This window comes from Oscarella lobularis, chromosome 2 (assembly GCF_947507565.1).
Source record: "Oscarella lobularis chromosome 2, ooOscLobu1.1, whole genome shotgun sequence".
Taxonomy (NCBI): Eukaryota; Metazoa; Porifera; class Homoscleromorpha; order Homosclerophorida; family Oscarellidae; genus Oscarella; species Oscarella lobularis.
Window position 1 is genome coordinate 2,397,628 of NC_089176.1, and position 12,402 is coordinate 2,410,029.

At 44.7% G+C, this 12,402-nt stretch overlaps 3 protein-coding genes across 3 annotated transcripts; 2 read left to right on the forward strand and 1 right to left on the reverse strand.

The window, feature by feature from the left end:
• The first annotated feature begins 3 nt into the window (after positions 1-3).
• On the forward strand, positions 4-565 carry LOC136199985 (uncharacterized). Its single transcript, XM_065990304.1, has 2 exons — positions 4-147; positions 197-565. Exons 1-2 carry the CDS (start codon positions 4-6, stop codon positions 563-565), a joined length of 513 nt encoding a protein of 170 aa, XP_065846376.1.
• Positions 566-942: 377 nt separating this feature from the next.
• LOC136200121 (uncharacterized) lies at positions 943-4,494 on the forward strand. Its single transcript, XM_065990463.1, has 3 exons — positions 943-1,021; positions 1,237-1,487; positions 1,534-4,494. Coding segments are annotated over exons 1-3 (1,137 nt in total). The 5' UTR covers positions 943-1,019; the 3' UTR covers positions 2,418-4,494.
• Positions 4,495-9,511: 5,017 nt separating this feature from the next.
• LOC136200111 (uncharacterized) lies at positions 9,512-12,286 on the reverse strand. Its single transcript, XM_065990452.1, has 7 exons — positions 12,156-12,286; positions 11,732-12,105; positions 11,631-11,681; positions 11,518-11,580; positions 10,413-11,460; positions 9,701-10,352; positions 9,512-9,646 (listed from the first exon to the last, which is right to left on the reverse strand). Exons 2-7 carry the CDS (start codon positions 12,041-12,043, stop codon positions 9,631-9,633), a joined length of 2,142 nt encoding a protein of 713 aa, XP_065846524.1. The 5' UTR covers positions 12,044-12,105; positions 12,156-12,286; the 3' UTR covers positions 9,512-9,630.
• Positions 12,287-12,402: the final 116 nt, after the last annotated feature.

Genomic DNA, 12,402 nt, shown 5'->3' on the forward strand with positions numbered 1-12,402 from the left:
GCGATGAAAACCGGTGCGTCATCGCCGGGTCGAACGTCGACCGGGTACACTGTTTGCGTACGTCTGATTGCGGAAATCGTTTCTGGCGTCGCATTTTTGCACGATGAAGCTTTAGTGCACAGGGATCTGAAACCGGAGAACATCTTGGTAAATAGTCCGAGAAAATTTTATGTTTTTATTGATTCTGTTCCTGTAGCTTACAACGGATAAGAAAGTCAAAATAGCCGATTTTGGTCTTACAAAAGACGTTGAGAGAATTACAGGCTCTTACGGCGGCACTGAGTACTATATGGCGCCAGAAGTTCAAAGAGAAGAGCCTTATGGTTTTCCAGCTGACGTCTTCAGCATTGGTATCATAATGTGGGAGCTGTGGCAGGGCGAGAGGTGTTACACGAACAATGACCAGTCTCCACCGAAAGGCTTTAGTGAGCCTACAGGAGACTTTGCAGTAGCTCAGCCAAACGCTTTTGACTCGTGGAGAGAACTGATGGAGCAGTGCTGGTCATCTCGACCATCAGATCGTCCATTGGCCAGAGAAATTTATAAAATTGTCAGTGAGTGGTAATTTGGTAGGACAATTGATCTTTTCATTTTTGCACGTTGATCGCTTTTTTGTATGACTCAATGTGGAGGCTAAATTGACTGTCGCGACGATTCAAGAAGGTCATCAGGGCTGATTCACGGTTACAACTACTGCGGCTAGCTCGGTCACGGTTTGTCTACGTAGCTTTCTTCTGTCAGTAGGCATCTAGCTTGCACTTACACACGTCTTTTCCTGGCATTCTCAAGCTCGGTTGAAGAAGTACCGGTAGTAGCCGTCTTTTCTCTGCATCTTCCCATCTTAGTTCGGTATGAGCACGGACCCTAGAGATAGGGTCCGTGGTATGAGCGGGGAGGGGAGTTGAGCGGGGCGGTGACGCTGCTGTACGTGCGCTAGCTAAATCGAAACTTCCTGGTCTGTCAGCGATCTCACCGAAAAGAGCCTGCTGGGTGTCAAAATCTTCACTGCAAAGGTCAAAATGTAAGTACCTACTGTTAGTGCGGCGCATCCGGAAAGGGAATACGCGAAGGCCACAACTCTTATTCCCGGGAATTTTGGTTTTGTGGTGCTAGCACAATTGCTAAAACTAAATTCTGCTATTGGCAACTCCGAACGGTACTGTAGTAGTACCGCTCTTGAGACCTCGGACCCGCCCACGCTTTATCACGTACAAGCAACAGTAGTACTGTTCGTAGGATGACGGAATCGGATCGAGTTTTGAGAAAAGTGTCAAAGTTCATTCCACCTCAAAGGCGGGCTTCTATTGCGCGGCTGCTTAACGTATCAGAGCGCGACATTCAAACAATAAAGCACAACTGCTCCGATGACACGAAAAGGCAAACGTTTGAGTTTCTTTCGAAATGGAGAGACTCGCGTGGTCCTAGTGCGTCATACGCCGACCTTAGAGAAGCAGCAGTCGTTGCTCGATGTAGTGAAGCTGTTGGAGGTGAGACGGACCTAACGTCTATACGAAGCTGATCTATTTCTTTCAGGAATTGATGAAGAGAGCGACGTTCATGTACCAAAGAGAGAGGAGGAAGGCAATGCTTCAGTTGATGACGACAGAACGAGAAGTCTTCAGCAGCTGAAAGGTATTGCAGCGGTTAATGCTGAATTTTGCTACCAAGTTGATGATCTGGCGAATGCTCTTGGTATTTCGCACCATGCCGTATTAACTTTCAAGGAAGATTTTCGTTCACAAGCTGGAGAACAGGCTGCTGCGATTATCACAGCGTGGGAAGAAAAAGAAGAAGACGCCACCGTTGATAAACTACGAAGGATTTTGGCGGAAAATAATCTAGCTCATGTCTTGGTAGTTCAGCCATCATCTATTCCTTGCAGAGAAGCCGACAGTAGTTATAGGCATAGATTGCTTTGTGCCTATTTGAGCCATCTTATTGAAGAAAACACCTTCGTCAACGTACTTGGAACGAAGGCAGGAGGAGATAGGCAACTGCTTAGATTGGAAAAAGTCTATGTATCGCTTAAAATAGACTCAGAGTGCACAGAATACCAAATCCGTCACTCTAATCAGCAGGTGGACACTGAGATGAAAAAATATTACGCAAGTGCTGGTATAAAGCTACAGAACAAAGAGTGGGACCAACTTTCTGCGGAAGAACAGCTCTCACTGTCGCAAAAGTATCTCGGCGAATTGCCTCTTAGCGCTAATTCACTGCTTGACCAAGAAGTTGACGAAGAAGAAGATTCTCAAACAAATATTCCCTTTGGCGTCGTCTTTAGAGACAATCCTGCGTTAGTTATTCTAGGAGACCCTGGCAGTGGGAAGACAACCATGGTACGATGGCTGACTCTGAAATTAGCCAGAGCCTTTTTTGGAAAGTTGAGCGGCCAATCCCAAGAGTACGTCCGTTGAAGTGCCTTGGAGCGAAGTTAACACTGAACTAAGCATCTCTAAAGAAACTTTTGACTTAGGTCCAATTCGTCTTCCGGTATTCGTCCGCGTAGCTGATTTTGCTCAGTATTTGTCAGAGCAAAGCAAAAAGCAGCCTAGATCTAATCACGAGCTTGCAGATTTTTTGGGCAGTAGGCATCATGGCAACGTTGAAAAGGACAATCTCGTCGTCTTTGGACCGGATCTCAATAAAATAATTAGAGTAGAGTTGGAGAGCAATCGTGTAGTTGTCGTTCTTGACGGACTTGATGAAGTAACAACGTCTCGTCAGGCAGTGCTGCAAGCGGTGGAAGACTTCATGACCAATCACGTTTTGTCTGATGGCAACACGAACCAATCACAAAAGCCGTCTACGCGTAATCAGATTGTTGTTACTAGCCGCATAGCAGGCTATCGCGCTTCTTCAATACAAAAAGCTGGCGTTGCTCGTGGAGTAGTTCAGAAGATGAACAGAATCGCTGTTTCACATTTCTGTGACAGCTGGATGCTGGCATCGTTTGATCACGTACCTGGCAGCCTAGACAAGGAAGAAGGATTGCGACGGGCAAAAGAGGCATCTGCAGGTTTGCAACAAGCTCTCTTTTCTTCCACGCATCCGACACTGTATCAGTTGGCCTCGAACCCTCTTCTTCTGACCGTCTTGGCCGTTATTTACAAAAAATCAAAGAACCTGCCGCGAAAGAGAACGCGAGTCTATGACGCTGCTATAAACTTTATGGCAGACAAGTGGCGAGAGACCAAATCCAACCGCGAAACTGGTAACTGTATTATAAATGAGAGTGCGCTAATGGAATCACTTATTCGGATCGGTTACTATTTTCACGGAGAAAGTCGCACTGGCTACCTTTCAAAGGAAAAGTTGCTGAAGCATTTGAAATTATATTATTGCGACGCAGTGAGAGCTGCGGGCGAGACAGAAAAAAATTATGAAGAAGTCGCCTCTGTTCTTTTTCAAAGGCTGCACGAGAGCGTTGGTCTTCTTGCAGAAAAAGCTAATGAGTGTTACGGTTTCATTCATTTGTCTTTTGAAGAATTCCTTGCTGGCAGAGAACTGGTAAGGATTGAGGAGCCTGAAAAGACTCTAAAGGCAATTCAAAACCTTAGCTTTGATCCGAGATGGAAAGAGCCTATTGCGCTTGGTTTGGGCTACGCCAGCATTCACTGGCACCCAAACCACTTCAATTCTCTCATATCTAGGCTTATTGAGTGTTCCACGGAGGAAGACGTATTGCCGCGAACGACTTTACTTGTTGTCCACTCTTTGAATGAATTTGAAGATGAATGCCTGGGCGAAAAAACGGTTGAAAAGTTGCAGAGGCAATTGGTAACGTTTTATGCAAAAAATGCCTCTAGACCGTCGGGCTTCGTCTGCAGACAGCTTCTGTGTGCTTTGAAGCAAACGACAAATATTAGCAGTCTTAGAGAAGTGCTTGCATCTGTCCTTAAATCCATCGTCAGGGCTGGTTCGTGTCAGGACAGTTGTACGGCAGCTGTGCTGTTGGAACGCCTTGAACTACTTGATAATGGTTCTCGTAAAGAACTTTCTGTTAATTTATATAAGGATCACTCTGATTTTAAATGGCCCATTCACGGAACACTTCGTCGCGCATCTTCTCCCCGCCAAGACACTCTACTGCAAGTTTACCTTCATCCAGGAGTGTTCATTGGTGGGGAATTTGGCGAGGAAAGGCTGAACTACAGCATAGCTCACAACAGTGAGCGGAAGACCCTCAAGGAGATTGAACGTACTAGGAAAAACTTACAAAGTCTGCTGAAAGATTTTGAATGGCCTTACTTCTTCCTAGAGAATTATGAAGACGATTTTACTATTAACACTCTTCTTTCCTTCTGGTGGATGAAGTGCATTGTTTTTGCGGCCGTGACTGCAGCCTCTCACCTTTACAATTTTCTTTATATGTCGTTACTGTGCAAGGAAGATCCACGTGAGATTTCTGTTACTCTGGCCTCTCTGTTTGGCTGCTTTAGTCCTCCACCTCTTCTGTTATTAGAACTTGAAGAGAGTTCAGTAAGAGAAAGATTGGCGCTGACGGAAAACTTCGGAGCTCTTCTTGACGACGATAAGGAGTCTCCTAATAGTAATAGATTTGTTAGACAAGCTATTCTCAAGCTTTTTCAAAAGTTGAGGTTCGTGTTTCCGCTGGCAATACGACGTCTGTCTTTCATCAATAAACTTCGGAGGTTTGAAATGTTGCTCTCATCTAAGCCTGCTAATCTAATATCTCAAATTTTTGATACGTGGAACGCATATTTTGTCACAATATGTTGCACCCACGATAGGCCAAATTGTTGGTCTCAGTTGACAGAATTTGGCGACTTTAAGAAGCGAATTGACCAATGCTTTGCTCTAACGTTACAAGAGAACTGCACCTTATTAGACGACAGTGAACGACTAGGGCTTTTTGACGTTACGAAGCAGCTAAGACAATGCGAAAAAGAGAATCAAAGACAAGCGATCGAAACTATGCTACAAGATCTAGAGTTAGTATTTAGACGAACAGAAGAAGGGCAGAAAATGGCAGAAAGTCGTCTTGATCTTTTGAAAGACAGTGTTCGTTGCAAGAAGGACGTTATGCAGTGCGAGGATAGGTTGCGCTTGTCAAGAATGAATTCCTGTGAGCTGCTCGTTACTCCTGCTTTTGCAGATTCTGCTGTAAAGCAGTTTTTGCAAGCAGATAACTGTAAGATGTTGGTCCGCCTTAGGCAAGACACTTTACTAACTAGCGTCTTCGTTGCTTTATTCGGAGGCGTTGCTCTTGTTGGCTATCCTAGCAAATTACGAGCCTTTCAAAAGGTACAGCTGTACAAGCATTTGCCCTCTTTTGAACAGAAGCAACTGAAAGATCTGCATTTTGCCTTTGAGGAGAATGAAACTGTAGCACGTCAAGTGTATGAAGAAAATATGACATTTTCAGGAAAGATGCCGTTAAGTGCTTTGAAAAGCATTCAGCCTTCCTTTCGTCTTGAATGCATGTACAGGCCATCGTCATTTTTTGATAAACAGCTGATTGCTGCATTGCAATTGTCTGAAAGCCAAGGAGAAAAATGTTACACTTGTTCTTTGCTCAGTGCGGCTAAAGAAACTTTGAATAGCAAAAACCTAAACGTGGTGCATGATGCTGCATTGATATGCTGTGCTCTAGGCAACGTGGAAGATCTGCTATCGGAAAGTTGTTTGGATTCCGTTAATTTCACAGCCATACATTCAGCTCTAAGCGAAACTCTGAAAGCCGTTGCAGATCCTGCATCTCGCGCTTGGTTGCAGCTCACTAAGTATTTTCAACCGGTGCTAGACTCGCCAACTGGTAACACGTTACTACATATTTTCTTTGAAGCCTTTCTTGAATTTGGTGGCCGTCCAGATCCTGATTTGTTTGTTCAAATGTATAATCGCGCCAGTAACCAAAAGCCGGTGCGTTTATATTTAGCCGCAGAAATACTGGCTTGCATACTGTCAGAAATTGAGAAGGAAGACGGTTACGTCTACTCGTTCGACGTCTTTGAAAAGTTGTTTCCAGTGAATACTGACTCAGACAAAGTAGATTTATCCATCGTCATTTTGAACCTTTCGAAGACCTGTTCTCTTCACTGGTGGGGAAGGAAGAAAACGGTGCCAGTTTTAGAGATGCAGCATGTTTGTAATGCGTCTTCCAGTGGTACAGTGCTTTCAGATGTGTTCACGTTGGATCTTCTTAAAATCCTTCGAGGAATTCAAGTAGCTTCTTCGTATTGGAAAGAACTCCTTTACCTTTTGAAGCCTTTGGAACCTGACCCGAAACTGCAAACTCTCTGGAAACTGTTTCATTTTTCACTAAATGCAAGGAACTTGCGCTACAATAACTGGACAAAACTGCGCTCAACCAGAGACGATCTAAGAAGCATCATTTGCGAAGCAAGTGACCGCGATTTCTCTTGGGGACAGGCCCTAATTGCAATTATGGCATTCTTTCCCAACGAAGAAGAACAAATGTTCAATCGTCTCGTTTCTCATGCTGAAGGATTGTGCAATAAGCTTGAATCATTTCAGCTGCTATTCTGGGTTCAGCCTTACGTTTGCACTAAAAATAGAAACGTTGCTTTGGAACGGTGCAAACAGTTTGCTTTGACCGTTCATGACCTTACCGACAGAGCCAGATGCTATGTCAGATTAGCTGCCGCTGAGCAACCTAACAACAGGTTAGCGTTTCTAACTGAAGCCGTTAGCTGTTTAGAGCAGCATTTTTCAAAGGATAATGAAGTCTCAGCCGTAGCTCTGCAAGAGATTTATCTATTTGTGAAAAATTGGCGCAAAGCGGAGAGCACATGTTCTCTTTTAACTGATTTTTACAACGTCTTGCCTACAAAATTTAAAAAGCTTTTACTTTCCACCGAATTGCTACATCCAGCAGGAATGCAACTACTTCATCAGATCTCCGCTAAAACCATCAAACCTGAATGCTATGCCATTCTAGTTCTTGCTTTTCGAGTGCGGGATGCTTTAGTTTTTAGTAACAGCTGCTTAGAGTTGCGTAAAGAAAAGTTTATCTGGGCAGTTGTGGCGGAGAGCGGGAGGAAAAAGAACGACTTAAAGGAGGCGGCTTTACGAAGGCTTTATCATTTAGCAGAGCAGGGATGTTTAGACTTAACTGTGGCCAGTGCTCTGTGTCTGGAAAGTTTGCTCTTCCAATCTATTGAAAGAAACCGAATAATTGACATTCTTTCTTTTCTTCGTCCGGCATCAGTTTGCGCTGTAGAACTGTTTTTCACCTGGCTGTGTTGTGACAAACTTGATCAAGATATCTGCGCCTTTTCTGCATTGATCTGGGCGGAGGTTCATGGTCTAAATTCAACTGTTAAAGGATATGTTTCAAACTTGCTCCACAGCGACCTGGACATCTATCGGCATCGCGCTGAAAAGCTTTGCCTTCGTAGTTGGCGTCCTTACTACACGGCATTTGAAAAACAGGAATTTCTTCAAAGCGTCTCCTCGAGCTGGTTACTGCGATGGATTTGGCATAATGATCTAGGCTTTTTTGAAACTCTCTTGTCGGCACCGGAAGAGGAGCATACCTTACGTCTGCTTGAGTACATTGGTGCCGCAGACGAGCTGGTAGGAAGCAGAATGATTGAATATATCTGCACAGGTCCGCAGCCGTCTGTTCGAAAGTGCTTGATGTCGTCGCTCTGTAGTTTATGCCATCTTGACGGAGACGTCAACCGTACACTTCCTGACCAGTGTTTGAAACACTTGGAAAGTGCTGTTTTCTTTCTTTTTCTCGACCCTGACGCAACTGAATTTGATCCAACAAGTTCCCAAATGAGGTTTTGTGGTTGCAACGGAGCGAATTTGCTTCAAGAAGCTGAAAAAGGCGTTGGTGAAGAATTTCAAATAGGCGGTAGCTTGATTTGTAGGCAGATATGCGAAAAGTACTTCCCTACAGTCATACGCTTCTTTCAGGAAGCGCTCTTTGTAATCCACAATGGCACAATTTCAACTGAATCGCAAACGTGGGCAGTGAAACGATTTATACGCAACTTTACAAAACTTGCGGAAGACAATGACAAGAAAGACTCCGGAATTTCTTTATCAGTGCAAGCTATAAAATTTATGCTATCTGAAGTTCTTAGTCTTAATTGGATTCCAGATGAAAAGGCCATGGATCCAGTTGGTCATTTATTAGAAACCGCAAAAGACGTTAATCCGCAAGTCTTAGACGTTATTGTACAATGCATCTGTTATTCAGCTGGAAGTAAAACGACTTTCAACGCTTTGGGGCTGAATGAGGTTATCGGAAATTCCGATATCGGTGATTTGATGATTTGTCTGGGGGCATTGGCTCGACGGACTCCGGCTGCGTTATGTAATATTGCAGACAAGCGCCCCGAATTAGCTTCTATCCTTCGCTCTATTTTGGAGCCGAAAACGCACGGATTTGTTGCATGTCAAGGTGCTCTGACAGCGTTAGCTTCTCTTGACTGCCTAACCCGACAGTCTGTAGAGGTGATCTTAGGAAGTCTGCGATATAATAGATTTACAGCTAGAGTGATTTTCTTCGAAGTGAAGAACATACGCTCTGTTGAAGACGATGCTTTGGAGCTCCTTCAAAGCCGACTCAACAGTAGGAGTGCCCTTGAGGTAGCTGTAGTAGCTCGCCTTTTGGGTTTTTTAGCGAAACACCGCGGGCTAACGTCTAGCCAACGGTCTGGCTTGATATCTTCACTCCAAGAAGCAGCTGGAAAGTTGTCAGAATTTATATTTGACCAACCCCTCTATCCTGCTTGGCTCTCTGGCAAAGCCCACACCTTGAAGACCTTATCGTCTCTTCTTTCAGAAACTCTGGCGGAAGTGATGAGAATTCTTTTGCAAGAGCCAGCTTCTGTACCGTATCAACTTGGCGAACCCGACTTTAAAGGTGTGTACCAGTACGTTGCAAAATATAATACTCCAACGGAGAAAGATGCTACTGCTACTCCAATCTGGTACAAATATAGGCCGTCAAGGAACTGCTGGTATTGGACACCGTTCGAAAATTATATCTGTTGGATGCCGGTGTCAACGATTGAAGTGCGCAAGCATGATAAAGTGGCAGATAGAGAACAAGGAAAATGGACTGGTGATAAACCAGTAGAGCCAAATCAACGTCAGATTCGCTTTCTAAATCAGCGAAATCCCAAACCGTCAGAAAAAATAGTAGGGTACAATGACGAAACTGTGTTTGACTTTGATCCACATTGTCCGTAAAATTGCTGTGGTGGTTTGTCTCTTGCCATACGAGTTTATTGATCCACTCGAGTTTTTCGCGGTCGTAAATCGTAGAGCCCGGATAACGTAGAAAGATGGCCGTCCACTGCCGTCCGCGAAACTTCCCTGCATGCTGCAGAGAGCCGGCGCGCTCGAAAAATACTGTATACCAAAAGAGGTTACAAAACTTGCCTACTTAACGTCTAGCTGCGTATTGAAGCTCCGCTGACAATCAACCTCGAACTTGTGACACGGAAAGAAGGTGGAAGGTGTTCAAAGTAAAGATAACTGACAGGAAGAAATGAAATAGAGAAAGTTGTTTTAAAACAGCCGTACGCTTTTTTGGATTTCGACCTGCGGGAAAAATCAAAAATCGCAATGCTGAGTCTGCCAGGCAGATCACTGGGTGCAAAGCTACATTGATTTCACGGTCTGTCAACGCGCAAGTGAGCTTATAAAACAGAACTGAATTTATTTGCCAAAGGAGTTTCTACAGCACACTCACTAATTTGATCGAAATTTCATTTCAGCCAATTTTGCATTTTGTTTATTATTCCACGTTTCCCAGCGGAGGCCGCGATTGTCAGTTGCAGAATAGTTGCCGTTTAAATTTGTATGATGACACCTGTTGTACCACCACGCACCGGTAGACGTTGTTGCACAGCTTTTCAATATGTTGGCATCATTGTCTTGATCTTTTGCGGAGAACATACGTCCATTGTGAATACTGAACAGCGAGTCTCCCGCCGTTCCACTGTATCCAGCCACGCTAAGTCTGTACTTGGTACTTTCGTTTCCTACCATAAAAGTATTGTATTTTGCGTAGGCTTTGTTTGCAGTTCCGTCTCCCAACTCAATTCTAAGTTGATTGCCAGTTCTGCTAAGGCCAAGCATCCAGCTCAATTTATCTAATCCAAGCCAAAACTCGCCATTCATATTTCCGAACCCGGTTTTATAATCTCTCCACTTGCGATAGAAGTCGACAGAGCCATCTTTTCTTCTTTGGAAAACCGTCCACCCGCCTCCGTCGGTATCCATATCACAGTAAATCTTGATTATTGATGAACGAAATCCCAATACAGAATATGTGCCGCTCTTTGCGTTTGCGTCATTTTCGAGCAAACACGAGCACAAACAATTCGGTGTTAGCAAATACTCTAAAAGGTGTTTGCTTGGCTATATTGTGATATTAATTATATTTAGGTTACTGTACTCACCAGCAAGGCTAGCTGATTGAGAATCCAAAGGCACTTCATTGAAAAGATTTATGGGATAGGATCGAAATTTCATCTCCGTAAATTGAAGTGCTTCAAAATCTTTCCATTGTCTCCACGCAATAGCAGATTGATCACTTGTAATACCGGATTTGAAATACTTTCCATTTAGGTTGGCGTTGAAACAAGTATGGCCGTCCTCACTACCGTACCACCAAGCGCCATGATGGCGTTCGGCGCAGTCATTATACCGGCGATCATTATCATGACCCTTTGCGGAAAATTGCATTTTATTGCTGACTTCGAAAGCGTTTCCGGCTGTTCCCGAATATCCGCCAATTTGTAACGTGTAATGGCTGCGTCCATCACCTACAAAGAATTCGCTGTAAGTAGCATAAGCAGATTCATTTTTCCAGTTCTTTAAGTTGATTCTAAGTTCATGTCCTTCATAGACTTTCATTATCTTGTGAATGTTCTCCAGCCCGAGCCAAAATTCACCGAGAAGAGAAAGATCACCAAAACCATTTGCATAGTCATCCCATCCTCGATAGAAATCTACTGATCCATCTTTGCGTCTTTGAAAGACCGTCCACCCTCCTCCATCCGTTTCCATGTCACAATAAACAGAGACAGGTTTAATTGTGATTCCTTTGACAAAATAAACACCACTTTTAGCTGAAGGAAATTTTTGAAGAATGCAGCTGCAGGAGCAATTCAATGGAATTACAAAATCCAAATAATCAATCATATGTTGTTGGGACCCAGGTAGGCCTGGAACTCCTTGAAGCCCCTGGACTCCTTGAATCCCTTGAGCTCCTTTGAGTCCTTGAACTCCTCGGGGACCTTGAATTCCTTGAATTCCTTGAGATCCTTGAACACCTTTAGGTCCTTGATTTCCGTGAGAGCCTTGCAATCCTTGAGGTCCTTGAAACCCTCGAGGTCCTTGGTCACCTTTCAGCCCCTTTTCCCCACGGGCTCCTTTAGGACCTTGTGGACCAATTAGTCCAATGTCTCCTTTTGGACCGGTTGGTCCCACTATTCCCTGGCTGCCCTATAATGTTAATCGTTTAGAAAATTCTTAACGTAGTGAGCAGAATCTTCTACTCACTTTTTGTCCTTGATTTCCTTGGGGTCCTTGAGGTCCTGTAGGGCCTGCTTTACCCGGTGGTCCCTGTGATGGCAAGCATGAAATAGATTACATACGAGAACATCTGAACATACCTGCGTTCCGCGTCCATTTTCTCCTGGAGGTCCAGCAGCTCCTTTTGGGCCCTTACATAGAAGAAGTCAACGATGATAAACGTCTTTTAGTGGATTCTCACTCGCTCTCCGTGTGGGCCTCGCGGTCCTAATGGGCCTCGCGGTCCTTCTGGTCCGTGAGGACCACGCTGTCCTTGCTGCCCTGGATCACCTCGCGGTCCGGGAGCTCCTGCCAAGCCTGGCAAACCCGTTTGTCCTGGTGGCCCGTGCAGACCTGGTACTCCTGGAAAGCCGATCGGTCCTCGAAGACCTCGAGGACCTTCACATGCGCACACTGGAGACGACTGCGTAGACAAGACAGGCCGAGCAGTGGCAAGAATGGAAGAAAGCGAGGTGAGAAGCACTCCAACATTGGCAACTGGGTGTGAAAGCATCTTGCAAAATTATTGTCCGGTTGCGGAATAACGAGAACTTATCTACTCTCAGCATTCCGTGTCTAAGGCACGTAGTGACGTCATTCCGGGTCTCAAGTGTGCCTAAACATACCATGTTTGGTGCTCGTTTAGTTTCGACGCTTTCTAAATGGCCTGTCGCGTTGCTGACAGTAATCAAACTGCCAGCGACGAAGTCATGTTCTCCGCGGTAGTAACTCTGCGCGCGCTACGCTTCTTTTCTGTTGGAACCGCGCCCATTTTCTGGACGTGTACAATGCTTGGAACGCGGAACCAGCCAATCAGGCACATCCCCCATGACGTAACTCAATAATCCACTTTGTCTCCAAAGTCGGGATAAA

What these genes read in the sequence shown, in the direction of transcription:
- LOC136199985 (XM_065990304.1), top strand. Translation starts at nt 4, where the DNA reads ATGAAAACCGGTGCGTCATCGCCGGGTCGAACGTCGACCGGGTACACT. An exon ending in TGAAACCGGAGAACATCTTG is followed by an intron (nt 148 to 196) that starts GTAAATAGTCCG and finishes CTGTTCCTGTAG; the next exon opens with CTTACAACGGATAAGAAAGT.
- LOC136200111 (XM_065990452.1), bottom strand. Translation starts at nt 12,043, where the DNA reads ATGCTTTCACACCCAGTTGCCAATGTTGGAGTGCTTCTCACCTCGCTT. An exon ending in AAAATGGACGCGGAACGCAG is followed by an intron (nt 11,581 to 11,630) that starts GTATGTTCAGAT and finishes TTGCCATCACAG; the next exon opens with GGACCACCGGGTAAAGCAGG. An exon ending in TCAATCAGCTAGCCTTGCTG is followed by an intron (nt 10,353 to 10,412) that starts GTGAGTACAGTA and finishes AACACCTTTTAG; the next exon opens with AGTATTTGCTAACACCGAAT.
- LOC136200121 (XM_065990463.1), top strand. An exon ending in ATGTAGTGAAGCTGTTGGAG is followed by an intron (nt 1,488 to 1,533) that starts GTGAGACGGACC and finishes TATTTCTTTCAG; the next exon opens with GAATTGATGAAGAGAGCGAC.